The sequence below is a fragment of the Oenanthe melanoleuca genome, chromosome 14, assembly GCF_029582105.1.
Source record: "Oenanthe melanoleuca isolate GR-GAL-2019-014 chromosome 14, OMel1.0, whole genome shotgun sequence".
NCBI lineage: Eukaryota > Metazoa > Chordata > Aves > Passeriformes > Muscicapidae > Oenanthe > Oenanthe melanoleuca.
The window spans coordinates 8,219,674-8,241,698 of record NC_079348.1 but is presented as its reverse complement, the minus strand read 5'-3'; the positions used below and the strand labels follow the sequence as shown (position 1 = coordinate 8,241,698).

The window sequence follows — 22,025 nt, the reverse complement described above, 5'->3', positions numbered from 1 at the left end:
TTCCTAGGACACCCCTTCCCCATGGCATCATGCCAGGACACTCTTGTCCCCCGAGGTCCCCCTTGTCCCGAGGACACCCCTTTCCCACAGGATCCCCCTGTTTCCCACGCGCTGTCCCAATGCCCCCCTTACCCGCTGCCCTCCCGGCGGGAGCGGGGCTGCAGCGGGGGCGGCCCGGCGCGGAGCGGGGCTGGAGCGGGGCCGTGTTTCCGCCGGCCGGGAGGCGGAGCGGGGGCGGCCGCGGCCGGGCGGAGCAGCAGCAGCAGCAGCAGCAGGAGCAGGAGCAGGAGGAGCAGCAGAGCCGAGCGGCGCCGGGCCGGGCCGGGGCTGTCAGCGCGGCGAGCGGGGCCCCCTCAGCAAGGCCGGGCCATGGCGGGCGAGCGCTGAGGCGGCGGAGCGCGCGGCCGGGGCGGGCGGCCGGGGCGGCGGGGCCATGCCATGCCCGTAGGGAGAGATGCCTTGGGGAAATGGAGACACTGGAGCACAGCGCAAACATGGCGCCCCCGCGGCGCGGCTGCCGCTGCCGGGATGGTGCCTGCTCTGCTCGCTGCTGTGCGGGGGGCTCGCCGCGACCCCGGCCCCCGCCTGCCGGCCCTGCGCCCCGGGCTGTGCCTGCGCCGCGCCCGCCTGCGCCGTCAACTGCTCGGCCCGCGGCGTGGAGCGCCCGGGGCCCGCCGTGCCCATCGCCGCCACCGCGCTGTGAGTACCGGGCACGGCACGGGGCCGGGGATGCGGGGAGCGGCGGGCGGGCCCGGGGATCGGCCCGCACCGGGGCGCGGAGAACCGCGGGGTCCCGCCGGCGGGGATGGAGCGGGAGGTTCCGTCTGCGGAGTTTGGTTCGGTGCCGGGGGAGTTTGGTTTGGGAGGTTCCGTGTGGGGAGTTTGGTTTGGTGCCGGGGAATTTGTTTTGGGAGGTTCCGTGTGGGGAGTTTGGTTCGGGAGGTTCCGTGTGGGGAGTTCGGTTCGGTGCCGGGGTGCCGGGGAGGTTTGGTTCGGGAGGTTCTCTGTGGGGTGGTTTGGTTCAGGAGGTTCTGTGTGGAGAATTTGGGTCGGGAGGTTGCGTGAGTGGAGTTTGGTTCGGTGCCGGGGAATTTGGTTCGGGAGGTTCTGTACGGGGCAGTTTGGTTTGGGAGGTTCCATGAGCGGAGTTTGATTTGGTGCCGGGGAATTTGGTTTGGGAGGTTCTCTGCGGACAGTTTGGTTTGGGAGGTTCCATGTGGAGCAGTTTGGTTCAGGAGGTTCTGTGTGGACAATTTGGGTCGGGATGTTGCGTGTGTGGAATTTGGTTTGGTGCCGGGGGAGTTCGGTTTGGGAGGCTCTGTGAGTGGAATTTGGTTTGGTGCTGGGGAATTTGGTTCGGGAAGTTCCATGCCAGGGAATTTGGCTCGGGAGCTTTCTTGATGGAGGTTTTGGTTCGGGAAGTTCTTGGGGAATAACAGGAGGAGAGTGTGGGGGAACAAGCGGTTGGATGGGGGTTAAACACTCTTTAACAAATCCAAAACATGAAACTGATAAGTAACAAACATTTCTGGGTGGAAGCCTGCGATGGGATGACAGATGTGTTTGTGCCTCGATGCTGGGGCTGTTCTGGGTAGTCAGTCAGGCGTGTTCCATGCAGGGGCACTGCAGTGGTCCATGTGCTCTGTCACTGGAATAAACTCACTGTGTGACGCAAAAAACAGACGTAGGGGAAAAGTTTGGTTTTCCATTGGGAGCCACTTTTCAGTTCTTGACGAGACAAAAGCGCCGAGTGATTAATGTAAGAGAGATGACGTGGGGCCCAACGTGGTGGATAAATCTCACATGAACTAATTTCTGCTGATGTTTCACTGCATTGAGTCTGCTTTTCTATTTGGATATTCTTAACTAAGCGTCCACTTTTTAGAATCAATACAGAGATACTGCAGAAGTTGTGGAGTACCTCAGTTAATGTACATTGTAGGTTTTGCAGACCGTGTCTGGACCAACTTCAGGAAAATGGTCACATCTTTAAATCCAGAAGCCAAGGTGTTTTCCAACTCTTTTCTTGCTAGATATATTTAGACTTTTGTAAACAAAACAGCCATTGTTTGTTGCAGAAAGTCCCTAACTGGAAAAGACTGGTTTTTATTAAAGAGGTTCTGGATTTCTGTTATCTGTTGTTGGTTTGGGATGGGGATTTGCAGCTCCTGAGGCTGATCACTGGTCACTGTACAGCAGCCTCCTGAAGGCTGTGATGATCGCTCCTTCGTTTGGCTTTTTGAGGATCTGGGGCTATTACAATGTGTTTCTGTGGATGTTAATTTTGGTAGTAAGTGTCTGAGATTGTGTTATTGTTGTTCAGAAGCGCTGAGCTGTAAAAGCTCCCAGAATGTTTTGGATTAGATGTTGTGCAGTGACAGATGGAAGTGGGACATAAACCTCACGCAGGTGAACAAAACCATGGGAAGGGGAAATCTGCTGGAGTGCTGGATGATGTTAGTGGCACTGTTCTGATTCCAGACGTGTTTGTGCAGGGCACAGAGCTCGTGTTTGGAGTTCAGGCTGTAGAGTCACCTTTGTCATCTGGAAATGTGTGCTGGTCCTGTTCTGAGGGCTGTGGTAAGATGTGCTGAAGTGGGTTTCTTTCAAGTTTACTGCCCTGTTTGGCCTCCTGGTGATGGCAGAGAATGCAGGTGCACCCTCTTGTTATAATGGTGAAGAGTTTATTACAGATTCATTCCAGTTGGGGTGGAAGGGACTCTGGCTCATGGCTCAGTGAGGTTTTGCGAGTGGCATTGCCTAATAATTTCACAGTCCCTTTGTTGAACACGGACAGATAAATAACATTTGTATATTCTCTCATTAGAGGAAAAAATATTTTTTAATACCTCAACAACTCCTTTTTAAAAAATCAATTATTCTGAAATGAAAGCGGCCGAGTTCTGAAAATTCCCAACGCCAAAATTCCCGGACGTGGGGTTGCAGCTGCACTCAGCAACTGCAATTCCGTATTTCTGGCTTTAGAGATGAGGCCTAGGAAATTAATTCCTCTCGTATCCGACGTTTTAGACGGAGCAACTTGGAGGAAATAAATGCCAACTGCGGCCGCGCTGTTCCCAGGAGCACAGGGAAATGTCCCATCCAAAGAATCACTAAGGAAATGGGCTCTGCTGCTCGCAGACACCGCAAACCTTGCTGGGAGCAGTCTCCAGGCAGACCAAATGGGAATATTGGCCCCTTCCCATCTCCAGAGTCAGGTTCTTGAAGTGTAACACAAAGTCTGGCTGGAACCAGGAGCGAAGTCTGTTTTTCCGAATATTCCGCAGTGCGCAACGCGCAAAACTGAACTGGAGGAGCAGCGCGCTTCGAGTGGCAGCATTTGCACTTCTGAGCCCCTCCATGCCAGGAATGCTCTGATCCATCTCTTTTCAAGTGCTTTGCTCTCAGTGCTACCGGATTTTGTTGGCATTTATTTCAGCCTGAGCTGTTTCTTGAGCTTTCATCGCTCATTTCATCTCTCAACTGGAAATAAACCTCATTGAGGCTTTCCGACTTGCCCTGGCAAAAAACTGATTCTTTCTGACACGTCTTCGGTGTCATGGCAGGTTTGAAGTGGAAATTAGGATCTTGATGCAAAAGGATGAGAGTTGAAAGTTCCTTTATTTTCTTCTCATTAGCATGGAATAGTATTTGTGGATGGCTGAGAAGGAGAAGCTGGGATCAGAGGAGCTCTGCTATCGCCAGGCTCCTGCAGAAGCAGATTTGGGGGTCAGAACTTTCATCCAAAACCCAGCGGGGTTTCTTGTGGATTTGGCAGTGAGCCCTGGGGTTGCACTGCCCAGCCAGTGACTTCACCTAAATAAACCTTAAAATAAACAGATCCTATGATTCAGGAACCTGCAGTCTGGTATTTTAAATTTCAGGAGTCGGCAACGATTGGTAGATTTTAATATTATTACGTGATGCAGGAAAAGCCTTTTCAAGGCTTGAGGTGTCTTCAAAAGCTATCAGGGGAAAGAAATTTCCAGTTTAAATTAAAATCTAATTCAGGTAAACCCATAGGCAGTGTCTGTACAGTAGTGTCCAGCCACAAAAACAAAATAGCTCTATTGCTGTTCCTAGAAAAAATTGAGACAGCCTGGAATGTCATTCTTGTAGGAAGCCATATCCCAGCGAAAACAAGGCTGCGTTTCTCTTTTGTATGAAATTTTGGAGGGGGAAAAAGGCCCAAATGAGGTGCTAGATAAATATTTTGCCAGCGAGATTCTTTCAGCCTGTGGAAAGGACCAGTCCCATAAGCAGCTCGTAGCTATAGTTTGAATGTGAACAAGGAGGTGATTCTGTGGTGTTGTGTCAGAGCAGAACGGGCTGGGTTGTTCATTGTGCTCCTTCCTAAAGCTTCAGAGAAGTCTCAATGCTGTTCCCATGACTGAGAATCTTTTAAAAAATTAAAACTTTTTTTCTAGTGGTCTTTCAAAGTGTATTAAGAAAAACATCCAGCTCTGGAAGAACAGGCATCCTCAGAGAGGCGGATTTGAGGGTGCTCCTGCTCTGTGACAAAAGTTGCAATTGAATAATCCTGAGCAGCATCATCACGTCTCACTTTTGTGATTTGTGGTTTAGTGTGGCCAAACCTACTCACCCTGGTAGTGACAAAACCCTACAGGTTAAATAAAGAATTGTAATCAAACACCTTTGAGCCCCACAAGGCAGGACATGCTGCTGGTGGAACCTTCTGGGGTTTCTCTGACACCTGGTGTGCTTTTTCCTGTGCACTCTTAGCACTGATTTTTCCCTGTGTTTCCTGATACGTTTAAATGTCCTGGTGGTCTCCTGTTGCTTTTTCCTTATTGCAGTGAAAGTGAGGGCTGATCCTGCTCTTCTGCTGGCAAGCCCCTGGCAGGTCTCTTGTGTTTCACTCAGCTGCTTTCATTCTGCTCTCACAAAGAGTAGGTTTAAACAAAAACCACTCAGAAGGTAGAACTCATATGGTTTGTTAATGCTCCTCTGCCTTTTATCCCATTTAATGGGATTCCTTGTTTTATTTCTTGTCATGCCGTGTTTTCCACACTGTGGTTTCCATAATGCGTCTCGGTGTCATCCTTTCTCCGTTCCTCCAAGCTTTGTTGTCTTTTGATTGATTGTTGCAGTTCAGCTTGATTTTGTATTTTATATACTCCATATGTCCCCAAGCATTTATCTGAGTTGTAAGAAGTGAGTAACAAAGTGAGCAGGGGAAGAAGGACAGCTCAAGAGCAAAGCCGTGCATTGCAGTGCCAGGGTGGAGCGGGCTGGGAGCTGCTTGGATCTTGCTCTTAATGTGAGGAGAGTGCATGGAGCAGTGTGGGGAACAGGGTGGGTTTTGGGGAATACAGCACTTGTGACAACAGCACAGTTCTAGGCATTTGCTGTGAGGCTCAAAGAGAAAATTTCTCGTCTCTTCCCCAGTGGAAAATTGGCAGCTCCGCTCCCGGGCTGTGCTCACGGCGCTTTGCTGTTCAGAGGAATGGCTGCTGCTGCTGCTCAGCAGCCCACCCTTCTCTCCCCCCACATCAAACCACCCTCCTCTCCTTCCCTACCATCCCTCTCTTCTCTCCAGCCCTTGCTGAAATGTGGCTCCAAGGCTGGAAAGCCTCAGTGCCTGTGGAGTTGCCAGCCACGCTCCCCTTCAGCTGCATCGACCAGCTCTGCTGAAAGCCACTTGCCTGTCCCAAAGGAGGGTGACAGTATCCCACCAGACCTCTCCAGCCCTTATTTCCCAGCCTTCCTTTGCAGTAAAGAGTGAGCCTGTTTTTCATATAGAATCACTGTTCTTTACTTAGACACTGAAGCGAAGTTGGCATCTCTGTTTGCCAAAACTGAAAATGTCAATTGAAACATAATGTTAGTTTTTTGCTTTGCAAAGGGCACAAAAAGCAAAACTCATGTGATTGCTGCCATTCACGTTTATTTAAAGGATAGCTGTCATCAGGAGGAGTGTCAACAACGTGCAAGCTGTAGCATTTGCGGTGTATTTATAGGAACTGTGACCGGTAAAGAGATTCTGTCCTAGAATCACAGAATCCTGGAGTAGTTTGGGTGGGAAAGGACCTTAAAGAGCATCTCCATTTCACTTCTCTGCTATTGGCAGGGACATCCTCCTTTAGACTAGGCTGCTCCATGCCCCATCCAGCCTGACCTGGGACACTTCCAGGGATCCAGGGCAGCCACAGCTCCTCTGGGCACCCTGTGCCAGAGCCTCACCACCCTCACAGCCAGGAATTTTTTCTGTATATCAAACCTCAGTTTTTCCTCTTTCAGTGTGAACCCATTCCCACATATCCTGTCAGTATAGGTCCTGATGAACAGTCTCTCTCTGGCTTCCCTGTAGCCTTTTCAGGTGCTGGAAGGTGCTGTGAGTTCTCCATGCAACCTTCTCCTCTTCAGGCTGAACTTCTCCAACTTTCCAGCTCTTCCCTTTCCCTTGAAAGATAACATCCTTTTTGATAATGTGCACTTAAGCAAAACACAGATAATTAAAACAGTTCCTCAGCCATCTGCTTCTACTGCATTAACAGCAAAATAGTTGCCCCCAGGTTAGGAACAGGTAAATCTCTTTGGCTTCCTGGCATCAGGCCTTGGAAAAACCTCCCGGAGCTGAGCTCGGCAGTGAAGTTTCAGACGTGGCATATGGTCCTGTGTGATTCTGTTTAACCTGCTGTCATGTTGAATTCAATTAGCAGCAGTGCTCAGGCAGTGTGATAGGCTGGGTTGGTGACAGGACTCGATGTTCATTCACTGCATGGTAACAGATCTCCCACCTACAGCATTTCTGGGTGTTGGAGCGTGGCCCTGCTGTACCTGCAGGCTGGGGCCGTGGGTGCCCTCTGGCAGTGCAGGTTTGGGAGCTGGTGGATGCTCTTTTCTCACTGCAGATGCTCTGGAGGACCACGGGGCTGTGCTTGCTGTCCCTGCAGCCACAGCCTGCAGCAGCTCCATTCTCACAGCCTGCGGGACAGTCTGCCGTGACACTGAGTCTGGATCTGAGCCAGCCCGTTCCTATTCATCCAAAATTGTCCTGGCCACCACAGCATGGCCTTGTTTCTCCTGGTGACAGCTGGCAGCTTGTTGTGGGCCAGCCTGTGCAGGCAGCCCCTTGTGTGCTGGGCTCTGTGCGGTGCAGTTTGTGTGTCTGTGATGGGCTCACTGCTTTGGAAGGGACATTTCCAGGGTGGGGTTTGTAGCCCTCCCAGAGCCTGTGCCCATCTCCTTGGCCAGACCTTCTGGTCCTTCAGAGAGCTACAGGAGAGCTGGAGAGGGACTTGTGACAAGGGCATGGTGTGCCAGGACACAGGGAATGGCTGCCCACTGCCAGAGGGCAGGGCTGGATGGGATATTGAGAGGAAATTGTTCCCTCTAAAGTTGCCTAGAGAAGCTGGAAGTGTCCAAGGCCAGGCTGGACAGGGTTTGGAGTGACCTGGGACAGTGGAAGATGTCCAGGGTGGCACTGGATGGGCTTTAAGGTTCCTTTGAACCCAGACCATGGCTGATTCCCTGGTTCTTGCAGATCCCCCCAGCAATGGCCTCTTCACAGCTCCATTGCAACATCCCCTGGCAGCACCTCAGCCCTGGCAGGGACAGCACCTCGGCAGATCCAGAGGCAAAGCAGGAGTTTTTCTTGCAGGAACAGGCACTGGAGCCTCTCCCCGACCTGGGGGGCTCACATGGGGTCCTGTGCCCCCCTGTCCCAGCTGCTCTGCTCCGGCTGGGAATGGGTTAAGCAGGCTCTGTGTGCCTGGGGAGTGGCTCTGCAGAGAGGACCCAGGGTGTGGGCTGAGTCCTCCGGAGGGAGGAACCCGAGGAACAGCTAAGCCTGGGAAAGCAGAGCCCAGCCGGATCGTGTTGGCCAAAGCTGCGCGTTTCTGTCTCAAACCACGCCTCGGCAAGGGGGTGGAGTGAGGCCGGGCTGGAGTTGAGGATTTTGGTTTGTAGGGCAGGTTGGTGAAAGCATCTGGGGCTGTCCCGGGAGGTTCTTGCAGTGACACAGCCCCAGGGTGGTGAGCTGGGGGGATGATCCCTTGATCCCTAAAACTGTGATGGGAGCACGTGGATGGATCCCTTTGAGAGCTGGAGAAAAAAAACAATCACGTGATCCTTTTATACTTTTTTTTTTGGTGTGTATTTTTGTAGCACAAAAAATGCTGCTTGAGGAAGCACGGCAGAAATGCCTATTTTTGTACTTCCCCGTTCACCCGCTCGCCTCACAGCTGGCTGGGTGTGTGTTAGGGTTGAACGCAGCCTTTCCACGTGTGGCTTGGAAAATCCAGCTGTTCTATTCCTGCCTCTGCTGCTCCCAAATGCCACATTCCCAAGAGCAGGATGCCCATCCTGGCACAGGGATGTTTTTCTCTCCCGGGTTGCTCCTGTGCTGGCACTTCCATGAGCAGGAGGGAACCATTCAGCCACGCTCAGCAGCTGGTGCCAGACCCTCTGTGGGGTGATAAGAACAAGAATCACGGCCCTGTTCCATGCCACGTGCTCCCAGCACAGTTCATGTGCCACATTTCCTCTCCTGGGGCTTGGAGAGCTGAGGGAACAGCTGGAAACCACAATGGGATGCAGAGTGGAGCCTCTCAGAAAAGTGTTTCAGCCACATTCCCTCCTCTTTGCTGTGCTTTGTGCTCCCTCAGACACCCTGTGTTTTACCAAAAGAGGAGTGGGACAGGGTTTTTAGGGTGGTGACTGCCTTGTCACCCCCAGGCAGGTCCCAGGGGCACGGGGGACCTGTGAAAGGCTCTGAGCTCTGGCAGTGTGCTGCTGCTGGGAGTGCAGAGCTGGCCCTCAGCAGAGTTGGGTTTCACCCCTCCCCAGATGAAAAAAAAAAGGGTTGGAAAGCTTTGTGGAAAGAGTGAGCTTGCAAAGGAGGAGTTTGGATATGGGAAGAGCAATCAACTGGCACCTTCCATGTTTCCTATTGCTGTACCAGCTCTGGGATCTCCCAGGTTGGTGCAGGCACAGCAAAAGGGCAGCTCTTACCTGAGACCTACACGTGATCCAGGCAATCCTGCAGAAGCATCAGATTGGAATACGGGCACTTGCCTTTGAGATTGGCAGAGCTGCTGCCATTCAGTGATTTGTGTCCCCAGAAATGCCCTTTCACCTAAGCACAGCACAGTTAAAAAGAAATCTTCTCCTATTCCCTAAAGCCAAACACAGTGCTTATCTGAAATACAGTGCAGAGTGATTCCCTGGGAGAAGAGTTTCCATTGGAAAATATCTTGGCTTCTGCCCAAAGCTCTGTGAAGCAGTTGTAGAGGACAGCTCATTATTGCTACCTGGGTGATTTTCTGGAACAGGACTGTTAACATAAGCAGGAGTTGTTGAAGCCATTAGTCAGGATCCTGTCTCAGCTCCTTCACTACACAGCAAGAAGATTTCTCTGTCCTGCCAGACTCTGGAGATGACTGGAAGTAGAGAGCCACTGCCATGAGCAGAGTGGCGTTGGCCAGAGATTCATAAGTAATGAATTAAATCTGTGCAGACCAAAGGTTTCTATTGGAGTGTGGGAACATTATTTTACTCCTACAGAGGGAAAACATGAAGTCAGTGGCTTCATAGACTGAGCTCTGCGACCTCTGATTGCATGGATCTGTGCAAAGTTTGGATCAAAAAAATTAGTGTAGACAAAACTGAGGTGGGAAAACAAAAGCTAGAAGAGGCCAAGGGTTAGACTTCGTTAGTCTCTGAGTTGTGCTAAGAAAATTCACTGTAGCTGGTGTCTGTGGTGGATTGTGTTCCCACAGCAGTAAGGAGGGACTTCATTTAAGGAAAATGAAAAGGAAAGGTGCTTCTCCTGTGTGCAGGAAAGCTGTGTAGGGCACAGCAGAGATCAGGCAGCACTGTGGAGACAAAGCTTGAGCTCTCTGGGTGGCACTCGAGGTTCTGCTGGGCTGACTTAAGACAATTCCCAAGGTTTAATTGAGAGGGAGGACACACCCTGTTTTCTGCAGGGACTGCCAGGAGCATCACTGGTTCCTGAATCCGTGTTTCATACAACACAATAACTTCAGTAGCTCTACAGCTGGACCCCAGGCTCCCAAGCCCTCACTGTGCTCCCTCTTGTCCCTCCCTATATCCAGTAATTAACCATTACTTGGAAAGCTCAGTGCCTTTCCAATGCTTGCAGGACAGTGAGCTGTCAAGGTAGCAGTGCCACTGGCCTTGGGTGGTTGAATTTCTGATTACATGCACAGATTTCATCTGATCCAGGCACAAATATAAATGGCATTAACTTGGGTTTGCTTTGCTTTGCATGTAGTGGCCCATGCTGTGCAGCCAGTCTGGTGGGAATATTTCCCTCTGGCATAAGTTAGTCTTTGCAGCAATTAAAGGGTTAATTACAGCTGGCCATCAGATCTCTCAGACAAGCCAGCAGAGCCCACTGCTGTGCTCTGTCTTCCTGTGGATTAGCCAGACACATCCAAGTCCGTAGCTTGATCCCATAACTTCTGAGAGAACTGGGGGAGTTTGGAAATTGATCTCCCACTCCCACAGGACCCACAGCTTCCCCTTGAGCAGGATCACTCTGGCTGCTTGGGAAAGACATTGCATAATCATCAGAGGATCTTTTCATGGAATCACAGGATCATTCAGGTTGGAAAACACCCCCAAGTTCACTGAGTCCAACCTGTGGCCAGCTCCCCTTTTGAGGATGGGCAGCCCAGCTTTGCATCCTCCTCTCACAGGTGAGTGCTCTGATCACCACATCTCCTCTGCTGCTGCTCCCTTTCCTGGCTTGCTCTGCAGCTCCTGGAAGCTGCTGGATGCTGCAGCAGCCATGGAGGAGCTTGCCTGTGTCCTCCCCTCGGTGGTCAGGGCAGTGCAGTGCATACCTTGGTTTGGGAAGAAAGCCGAGCTACTGGGGGCAGTGTTGTCTAAGAGCTGGAACACGGAGGGGGAAGCAGGACTGCTGCTTTTGTTTTCAGTTTGACCCTGGTGCTGTGGGCTGGGCTGTCAGGGATTCCTCTGCATCCCTCTCCCTGACTGAGCCATGGGGCTGAGGTTTTGTTGCCTCTCAAGAGTATTGTCCTGGTTATTTATGGGAATTAGATGCTTGTGGAGTGCTTCAGTGCTTGGCTGCTGGATAAATGCCCTGGATTTGTGATTCCTGTTGCCCTGGTGCTCTGCTGTCCTTGTGAGGAGGCAGTAAAACATCCCATGGCAGCTTTTGGGAAGGTGAATCTTCAGGCTGAACATCGGGGCAGCAAAATAGAGAAAAGGACTCTTTGACAGGTTCATTGGTACCTTTGCTCCTGGCTTCCCACCCCTGCTTGGGATTCAGCCTCTTCTTCCTCATCCTCCAAACCAAACAGAACCTTGTGTTTGGGAGAACATCCTGAGTGGCAGGAGCCAGCATGGTCCCACTGTGCTCCTATAGCTGGAAAACCATTAATTCTGCTTTTAAAGCATCTGAAGAAGCAAAGTTTTGTTCTCTCCCCAACTTGTATTTTTTGTTCAGGGCAGAACCATCAGTTTCCCAAACAGAGACATCCCAGCCCCAGCTGGGAAGTAAATGTTGTGTCCAGTGCAAGGGAGCAGCTCCTGAGAGGAATGTGGTTTTATTTCAGTATTCCCACTGGAGTTTGAAATGGCAGGAGTGGCTTCAGTCTTCCTCCTGGCTGCAGCTCTGCTTGTGCACTTGTTTCTTTTAACTTCTTGGAGTCCTAATTCTGGCTGGCTCACAGGCTGTGGGACAGGAGAATCGTAGAATAACAGAAAAACCGCCCAAGATCATTTGGTCCAACCATTCCCCCAGCCCTGCTAAGGCTACCACAAATCATGTCCTCAGCCATTTCTTGGATACCTCCAGGGATGGTGACTCCACCACCTCCCTGTGCAGCCCCTTCCAATGCCTGACAACTCTGTCATGAAGAAATTCTTTCTGTTGTCCATCCTGAACCTCCCCTTCCTGCTTTTCAGCTGGGTAAGGGTATAGGAGTTCCATGCACAGAGTAAGGGAGGTGCCTGAGGTCACACAGGGAGTTTGTGTCCTCCCTGTGCTCTGAGGTGCAGCTGAGTGTGACAAACACGTGGCTTTGCACATGGAACTGTGTGATGTGGAGGTCCTGTGGTGTGAATGATGGGCTGGGGCTGCTCGTGGAGCATCTGCAGGGTGATGGAGCTGCATCCCTGTGCCATCCTGGTCCCAGGGGCAGCACAGCACGGCTGGGATGTGTTTTGGTTTGGAGTGGGAGTAGCAGCAGCTGGGCACTGCATCCCTGTGCCTGCCTGAACAGCTGCCCTGCTCCTGGTGTCCCTGCAGGTCCCTCTGTGGTGACCTCCAGGCTGCAGGATTCATTTGGTGTGACAAGGGGAGCACCATTTCATCCTGGACCTGAGCTGGGTTCTGGATTAATCATTACTGCACTTAATGGGTTGGAACTCAGAGGCAGAACCATCCACATCAGCTGAGGACTCTGCACAGCAGTCACTGGGGATCAGGTGCTGGCACAGCTCTGCTGCCCAGAACTGGGGCTCCCAGGAGCCGTGAGGGAATGGAGGCAATGGTTATTAGGTAGGATGGAGTTAATCATTCACTGAATTCCTCAGCTACAAACTCTCTCCTCAGTATTTTTTCTGGTGCTGTTGCTGGAAAGGAAATGGGGGTATGTGAAGCAAAACCACACTTAACAGCTCACAGTAGCCCTGGTGTGTGCAGGATTTCTTGCCTGGTGCTGAGGGTGGAGCTCCCCTCTGAGAGGAGATGCTTGGATGATCTGGTAGAGCTGAGCAGAGCTGGGATATTTGATATATCTGCACCTTTACCTTTGGATGCCTGGGCCAGGCCCTGGAGAAGGAAGTGTCTGAACTTTCACATGCCCAAGATTCAGGAAAGATCTATATTTTTCTCACATTAGTCAATCCCCAACAACTCAGACAAAAATGGGAGAACTTATCTTAATTAATAAAATAGTAAGGGTGCAATTACTTACATGAGTCCAGCTCTACCAGCCCAAACATGAGTCAGCTACCTCTCATAAATCTTGAGATTAAAGAGAAACAAAAGAAGGCCAGATGCTGGTGCTTTCTGTGTTTTGAGCCTGAACTCCCATGTAGGAAACATCTGGAAGCATCTGTATCTCTCACTGAGGAGATTCAGAGAAATAATAGATTTCAACAAAATAGAAGGGAGGGAAAAGGTAGAGATTATGATTTAAAGTCATGATTCCAGGAGGCAAGGGAGCCCACCACTTTTCATAGGACAAAGACTGAGTGTATTTTCTAATTCTATTTGGGGTAAGGATGTGTGATGTAGAGCCACATACTATAGGACCAGATACAGAATTTTTCACATGTGAGTGAAAAATAACCCATTCAGTGTTAGCCATGCTTCAGAATGTGTTAGCAGTTCAACAGTGGCCTTAAACACTGAGTGGGATCCAATTAAAACCCATAAAAGTGAGGAAGTCTGGACTTGGAGCCTGTTCTACCTGTGCATAGAGTAGCTGTGGCATAAGCAGCCTAGGAAGGTGTTGGGATTTCTTTGTACTCCACTAAACAGTTGTCATTTGTTTCCAAGGGTTTGATTTTATTGCTCCTCCTGTTTCACACAGCAGGAAATTAAAAAAAAAAAAAAAAAAGAGGAAAAAAAAAAAAAAAAAGAAAGAAAAGCAGCCCAACACACAAGAAACAGATGCAAATTTTTATTTGCTCAAATTCAGCTGAATGTAGGAGCTGGGGCTCCAAGTTCACAAAAGAAATGGCACAAATGCTTCACAAAAATGTCTTAATGTCTGATGATTTTGAATGTAATAAAAAGATGTGAAATCCATGCTCAGGCTTCTGAGGTGGTGATCTCAGAGGTCTTTTCTAACCATAGTGATTCTATGATTTGCCTTTTTGTTTTATAAGGGAACACCAGTCATGAGTACAAAATGCTTTCTGCAGTTACACCCAGGCTGAGCATGGACAAAAGATGATTATCTTGTTTCTAGTGCCTTCCCTTCCCTCTTCCCATCCCTGGAAGTATCCAAGGCCAGGTGGAATGGAGCTCTGAGCAACCTGGTCTCGTGGAAGGTGTCCCTGCCCATGGCAAGGGGTGGATCTGGTTGATTTTTAAGGTCCTTTCTGAGCCAAACCATTCTGTGATTCTACAATTCCCTTCCTCTGCTGTCAGCCTCAGCATCATCCCTCTACCCTGCAGGAGCTGGGGAGCTGCCCTCCCTGTGGAGCACCCAAAATGCCAGATGTGCTCCAGATGTGCTCCAGAGCCACCGCTTGCCCTGCTGGGGTGGAAGGAGGGTCTCAGCCCCCGTGGTCACTCTGTGGGTGCAGGCTGTGCTCTCCAGGGCTGCTCTGCTTGGGCAGGAGGCAGCTCTTGGAGTTCTCTTGGCAGGAGGGTGTGGAAAATGTTGGGAAGGAAGACTGGAGCTTAGGCAGTCAGCAGCTGTGTGTGCCTGGGGACAGCAGGGACTGGGAGTTCTGCTCCTCCATCCCCACGCCTGCCCTGCCCTGCTCCCCAGCTTGAGTTTGTTGGAAAACAGGAGCTCTCTGCTAGCCTTTGATAGATGGGATGGGACTGACACTCTGCTTATTGGGAAAAGCCTTGGGGTCTTTGTGTTCCTGACCCGAGGGACACAGAGCAGTGCCAGAGCAGTGCCAGAGCAGTGCCCAGCGTGGCACAACTGGGCAGCAATCCCAGCATGACTGAGCTGAAAAGGGACCTGTTTTGTCTTTTGGTGCATGACCCAGGAGCTTTTCTGACCACAGCTACCCCAGGCTTTGATTTTCCCATCCGTTTTCCCGACTCTGGGCTGGGTGACAAAGTGGGGGCAGGTCACTACTTGGGCTCGTTGTTGCAACCAGAGCAGAGCATGGATCAGCAGCATTGTAGAGAATTCAATTCTTGCCTTTTCCTCGTGTGCTGGTGGTGCTTGTGTCTGTGTGAAGCTGAGCTGAGATGCTGGATTGCAGCCCCAGAGCAGTGGCTCTGTGGGTTACATAACCCCCGTGCACAGAGCCTGCTGCAGTGAGGCGAGTCAGTAATGTCCCCTTGGATCCGAGAGGAAGAGGGGTGCTATGGAAACCTAACTTGTTATTATTATATGGGAACAAAATTTATTATTTTGCTCTTCTGCCTCAGTTTGTGATTACGCCATGGAGCAATTTTTAGCCTTGGCAAGAAGGTGGTTTAGCATAAGACCAAAGATGCAGCTTAACTCAGTGTCTGCTGCAAATCCTGAGAGCGATGCCGTGTCTGAGAGAGCTGGGCAGATTCTCCTTCTGCCAGCAGGACTGATTTATGAGTGTCATTCTTCTTGATGTTGCTGTGGTGTCTAAAGTTTACCAAAGATGTTTACCCAAACCTTGCAGAGGAGGGATCAGGCTGCACTTTCGTGTCCTGCTGATCCGAGCCTGCTTTGGGAGCCTCCCAGTCCCCACAGGGATTGAAGCAGAACGTGGCTGGTGCTGGGCACTGGGCACACTGCCTGCCCCATCTCCTTGGGGCACTCTGTCTGTACCATTTTATTTGTCTTGGCCTTGCCTTGGTGTTTCCTTGCTCTTCTTTCCCTTTTAAACAAAGCAAATTTGCTGGTGGTTTGCGCGCGCCGTGAACAGCCTCTTACACAATCACCCTCGTGGGTTTCTGGAGAATAGGGAAGAGTAATTTGGATTTAATCATTAAACTGAGGCACGGTCCAAGACAGTTGCTTGAACCTGAAGTGGAGCATCAGCCTCCCCAGAGGCTCCTCAGCCAGCACTGTGTGTGTTTGAGTTGCCCAGTGCCAGGGAGGGGGCTCAGCCTTGGGCTTCTGCTTTAACCAACGTGAACCGAAAGAGCAACAAAATCAATCTGTTTTACTGTAGGAAAAAAATCCATGAACTGTAAATCGATCTCTTTTTTAAGATGTCTGTGTCAGCTCCAGGGACATCTGTCCTGGTGGGTCTCTTATGGTTCATTTGCCCTTTCTTGGTGAGTTTTTCACTTTGTGATGTTTGGGTGTTGGACTTACCTGTTGTAGCAGTAAACACATGGAGTTCAGGTGAGTCAACACTGGGGAACTTTGGAAAAACCCCTGAGTTGAGGAAGATTTAAACTGACTAATTAAGAAAATATTTCTCAGAGGAAGAATCAGTAGCAGTGTTAGTCTCAGAATGTGCTTGTGTGGGGAGTAAGCAACAATTTTATATATTTTATATATTTAATATTGAACGTATTTACATATATTTACAAACATGTACATATTGAAATGTCTCTTGGCTGAAAAAGAAGAAAACCAGCACAAACAAGGCCCATGAAACCACCTCAGTCTTACTCCGAGTTCTCCAAAGGAATTGAGCATTCCAGCCTTGTTCTAGTCCCATACACTGGGGAATGGTCAGCTCTGGCTGGCTGAACCCCAGCCTGGGATGTCTCACCGGCCCCTGGCAATGGAGAAATCAAACAGGGGGCTTTGGGATGTGCCCAGTCCTTGTCAGTGTGATGAAGAAATCGGGGGAAAAGTGTCACAAAAACTGCAGGGAATAGCTGCTTACCAGAGAGATGGAATAATTAAAGAAAAGAGGTGGCTGTAGTAGAAGGAAGAATGCTGATTGTGAATCATCCATTGTCCGTGCCTTTCCTGCTGTAAAAGGTTGAATGGTCCAGGCTGTGTATTTGTGCTGGCAGTGAGAGATCTCTGCAATAACAGCCGTACCCTGTTTAGCTTTGCTACTATTTGGAGGATCTGTGCCAGGACTTATTGGAATCCCCCAGGCAGGCATTTAGAAGATTTTTTAAAATTGGTGGGGCTATGGGATCAGAAACCCTCGCTTGGTCTCCAGAGAAATTGGCTTTGTTGAAAAACAAAATCCACAGTAGGATGCTGAAGTGTGTGAGATGTTTTGTATGGCAGCGTTTAATGGGATCAGGAAAGGGATACTTCCCTGTAGTATTTGCAGGTATTAAATCATTAAGAAGATTAGCAGAGTTGCAAGACCTTTTTTTTTTTTTTTTCCTCTCTAGACAGTTTATTCCACATCATGATGTCCTTATAAAAGGATTAGAGGCATTGGTCCTGTGTGAGAAGGGAACAGGCACTGCAGTGATCCTCCCTTTAACAGATCCCCAACAGGACCTGTAGTCTGAAGTGAATGGAATTATCCTTGCTCTGATTCCTCAGAGAAAAGTCATAGAATCATGGACCCTTCCTGCCTGCAGTGTCAGGCTTGTGTCATTCCAGCTGTGTCACTGCTGAGGAGTCTCTTGAATCCTTGGTGTTTTAAGGGGCTTTTGGATCTCTTAATGTACAACGTGTGGGAGTGGGTGGATCCCTGGATGGGTCTGAGTGGTCAGGATGGGTCCAGAGGAGAACACTGAGCAGCTCCTGTGCACAGTGGTCCAGAAAGAACCAGAAATGTGCCTCACCTGCACGTGATCCGACTTGAGAGCACTCTGAGGAGTAGATTTAAATGGAATATTGGGAAGAAATTCCTCCCTGTGAAGGTGGAGAGGCCCTGGAAGTGTCCAAGGCCAGGCTGGACTGGGACAGTGGAAGGTGTCCCTGCCTATGGATTCTAGGATTCTTTGATCTTGTGCAGGGATCAAATGGTTTTCTGTCTCTTGTTTACAAAGTCTCCTAGAGGAGCAGCTGAGGCCCAAGCAAGCTGCTCCTTTTCCTCTGTACCTACTCTGGGGCCTCTGAACATCAGTGTTTTTGAAGCAGAAATATTCTGACTGCATCACAGAATACTTTCTAATACTTAAAGGAAGCAGCCCAACCACACACATTATTAATGCCAGAAACATGCAAATGGCTTTTGTACGGGAACCAGCAGCTCTATATTGGGTTCTAATTGGGTTTTGTTTTCAGAAGGAAGATATTTAAGGTTCTATACTGAACATGCTGCAAAAACACTGAGTGCAGAGCCCTCCAACCCAAACAACCGCATTTGAAAAAAGCTGGGGGAGCTGGAATTGGTGTCAGCAGCAGCACGGGGGGATTTGGGAAAGGCTGTCCTTTGGCCCCTTCAGGCCAGATCCCTGTGCTCTGTCTGTCCCTAGCTCTGGGGTCTGCCCTGCCCTCAGATTTACAGCACTGAACATCAACCACAGCTGCTGCTTAAGGAATTCCTTGAGTGTTTTTGTTCCAGTAGAGATTCGTGGGCCTGACTTTGAATTATGGAGCCTTTGTGCTAGAGAGATGTTTACAGCTAAAGGGTGACTTGGAAGCCCTTTCTCCCATGGAATCCTTGGAAACTCTGTTATCTCAAGCTTCAGGAAGAACTTCTGCACAGAGACCACCCAGGACTCAGAGCTACCTGTCACCAGAGCACCTCTGCTCCTCTGTGTTCCTGCAGGGACGCTGACATTTGGCACTCAGTGCCTGGGCTGAGCCCTCAGCACCTGCAAGGGCTGGATCCCCCAACAAAGCTGTAGAACAGCAAGATGGAGATGTCCTCATCAGCAAAATTTCTGGCTACATGTGTGGTATCTTCAGCCTGGTGGACAGCAGAGTTTTGCCCTTGTTTCTGCTGAGGGAGCATCTCCTGTGGGCCTGCAGGATTCTCCCTGGTACCGCTGGGCTTTTTTCACTCCTCCTCTTCTTGCTGCTGGTTGAGGCTGTTGAGTGTTTCCTTCCTTCTTCCCTGGATCTGTGTCTGGATCCATTGCTGGTGCTGCTCCTGCTTTCCTTCAGAGGCTTTTTTAAATTGTATTTTTAACATCAGTTGCATTATTACAGTATTTTGATCCTGCCAGTCAGTGATCACTGCACGAGGAGAGGACGATGTCCTTGTTCTGTCACCTGCCCACACCAGCTAACCAGTTTAACCAGCAGACCAGTTTAACCAGCACACCTATAGCTTCCCCTCTTCTTCAGACCACAGTGGGAAGCAGCTCCTTTTGCTGCTGTGACAGATGCTGCTTTTCAGAGGTGATGGAGGAATGCCCGTTGTCCTTGTCTCTCCTGCGATTTCCTTTTAAACATTGGACACCTGGAAGAAATGTGGTCCCCAAGCCTGAAGAGACTCAGAGAAGGGGATGTCAGTCCCCAGGGCAGCAGTGGGAGCCTGCTCTGTCCTGGCCCTGGGGGAGGGCAGGGGAGCTGGACAGTGGGAAGTGACCAGAGCAGAAATGGACAGTGGGATGTGGCTGAAGCAGAGCTGGACAGTGGGATGTGGCTGAAGCAGAGCTGGACAGTGGGAAGTGACCAGAACAGAACTGGACAGTGGGAAGTGACCAGAGCAGAACTGGGCAGTGGGAAGTGACCAGAACAGAACTGGACAGTGGGAAGTGGCCAGAGTGGAGCCACACTCCGGGCAGGAGCTGGCCCAGCGTTACATAACGCACCAGAGACACGTTCAAGTGATTAATTTGAGGCTCTGGCAGCCGCTTCCCTGTAATAATATTTTAAACATTACTTTTCCACTGGCCCTTGCCAGCGATCGTTATTTTGCGCTGTGGAGGCTGTAAAATTTCACTTCATGGATGGGTTTCACTCCCGTTACAGAATGTGTCTGGAATGTGCAGATGTTTCCTTCGGGGAATAGGGAGCCAATGGGCTCTAACACATCAGCCCTGTGGGGAGGACTCAACGTGCTAAGCAGCCCTATTCACAGAATCCCAAACAAACACACACAGAGCCCACGGAGCTGCACCCACGCCGGGCATGTGGCTCCCAGCCCTGGGCATGGAAACCCAGGCTGTGCTGGAGCTTAGGAAGGTTCTGGACTGGGGTGGTCACAGAGGGGTCCCTCAACACAGTCCCACATATTCCTGTTTTCTGGAAGAGCTGTGCAAACTTTGGCTGACTGGGTGCAGATAAGGTGGTTTGGAACAATGTGATCTCTGAGGTGCCTTCCAGCCCAAACCATTCTGGGGTCTGTTGGTTTTGAGCTAGAAGAGTGCGGGGTTAGATGGGATATTGGGAAGGAATTCTTGACTCAGAGGGTGGCAAGGCCCTGGCACAGATTCCCAGAGAAGCTGAAGCTGCCCCATCCCTGGAAGTGTCCAAGGCCAGGTTGGACAGGGCTTGGAGCAGCCTGAGACAGTGGAAAGTGTTGGGATTGGAACTGGATGAGCTTTAAGGTCCCTTCCAACCCAAACCATTCTGGGGTTCCATCATTAACCTCCCACAGGTATCCAAGGGTTGTACATCTCAAGGACAAAACAGCTGCTGTGGATGTGCCAGAATTAGAGAAACGGGAAGATGGGATTTAATTGCACAAAAAAATAGTTTGCATGGAGAGCAGAGAAGACTGAAAATTGTTTTTTATGGAACAGCTTCAAATTAAGTAGCTTCAAATTAAGGCTGTAACCATCCCTGAGGGATATGTGGTGGAGCTGGTCCTCTTTTAATAGGATGATACAGCAGAGCATTTATTTTTTTATTTCTCTAATTTTCTCTTTCCTTATCATCTTTACTGCAATGAAGGGGAGAGCAAAGCATTGGGGCATCAGGTCCTTAAAGAAAAGCCCTGTAAGGATCAGTCATGGACACAGGGAAAGCTGCAGAGGAACTTTGGAGGACAAGGACATGGGAGAATGGCTTCACAGCAGCACTGGGAGGATTAGATGGGATACTGGGGGGAAATTCATCCTGTGAGGGTGGTGGAACATTTTCAGGGCACATGTTACTCAGAGAAGCTGTGGATGCTCAAACCTCTGCCTCTGGCATTGTGAGAGCCTGAGTGAGAAGTGGAAGCTCTTATGGAAAATAGATGTACAAGATAGGAAAAAGAAATGTTATTTGTGATGAGCATGGGCTGAGCTCAGGCTCATTGAATCTCGATAAGCAAAATAATCTTAAGGAAAAGTCTGTGTCCAGCAAGGTTGAGAAGAGTAAAGAGTTTTTCAAGTATATTGGTAATTAAAGGAGTTAGATGATACTGGTCTGTTAATAGATGAAAATGGTCAAATTATCAATGAAAATACAGAAAAGGCAGGACTGCTCAGTAAATATTTCTGTTTTCTATTTGGAAAAAAGCCAAGTGATGTATTTGTATCATATGAGGATGATGAAACACTTTCCACTCCAACAGTAACCGAGGAGGATGTTAAACAGCTGCTATTAATGTTAGACCTTCTTAAACCAGCAAGTTCAGATATTTTGCATCCAAAAATTTTAAAAGATCTGGCTGAAGAGTCCTCTGGGCTATTAATGTTCACTTTTAATGGATTTTGGGGCCTTAGGGAGATTCCCAGGGACTGGATCAAAACAAACACGGTGCCGTGTTAACAGAAGGTAAATGGGGTGGTACAAACATTCATTAGCCCAATGTCCTGATTTTCTGTCCCAGGGAGAAACAGTGCTGTGCCTAGCATGGCATTAGCTAAAAATTAAAGGGGATGGTGTAATTAGTGGCAGTCAACATGGAAAATCCACTTATGGAAAATAGATCTCCCAGACCTCTGCCTTTAAAGTAACTTTGCAGATGGAGGAGCAGAAGATGCTGACGTTGGTGTAATACACATCTCATTTCTGCAAGAAGTCAGAATTTGCATTCTGAGTCAAAGTTTTGAGTTTGACCCAATGTCACATGTATTTGTCAGGAACTGGAATGAAAAAATCAACACTTCAGATATTAAAGGGATTGAACATTGGCTTCAGAATGTTTCATGGAACAATAGACTTGAAAACACCTTAAAGCCCATCCAATTCCAACCCCCTGTCATGGGAAGGGACATTTCCCTCTAGATCAGTTTGCTCCAAGCCCCATCCTGCCTTTAAGGTCCCTTGCAACCCAAACCTTTCCATGATTCTCAGTGTTTATGTGAGATGGGAACATCCTCTGGAAGGCTGGGAGCTGCCTGTTTGGCCTTGATGCAGGAATTGGTGGAATTCCATGATGTGCAGTGTGTCAGTTGTTGGGATGAACCATGGAAAGCAGCCCTCACATCAGGACTGCAGGGAAAACACAACTGGATTGTGCTGCAGCCATGGTTTGGGGCCATGAACGTGCTGCACTTTGCTTTTAGCTCCCAGCTCTCCTGCTCTGGGGATTTTCTGTCCCAGGCAGTGCCTGTGAACTCAGGGCTGTGCTCAGCATCACAGCAGCACCATTTACTTGGGACTATTTTTAAACACATCAAGTAATCTGACAGC

The 22,025-nt window shown here is 49.7% G+C and overlaps 1 protein-coding gene across 3 annotated transcripts in view; it reads left to right on the top strand.

Annotated features, from left to right (window-relative positions):
* The first annotated feature begins 321 nt into the window (after positions 1 to 321).
* Positions 322 to 22,025, top strand: part of PKD1 (polycystin 1, transient receptor potential channel interacting) — a 78,940-nt gene continuing 57,236 nt past the window's right edge. For all 3 annotated transcript variants that reach the window (XM_056503842.1, XM_056503843.1, XM_056503841.1), the window contains exon 1: positions 322 to 699. In XM_056503842.1, the coding sequence (XP_056359817.1) occupies positions 455 to 699 (245 nt within the window). In that variant the 5' untranslated portion in view covers positions 322 to 454. The remainder of the gene's footprint in view (positions 700 to 22,025) is intronic.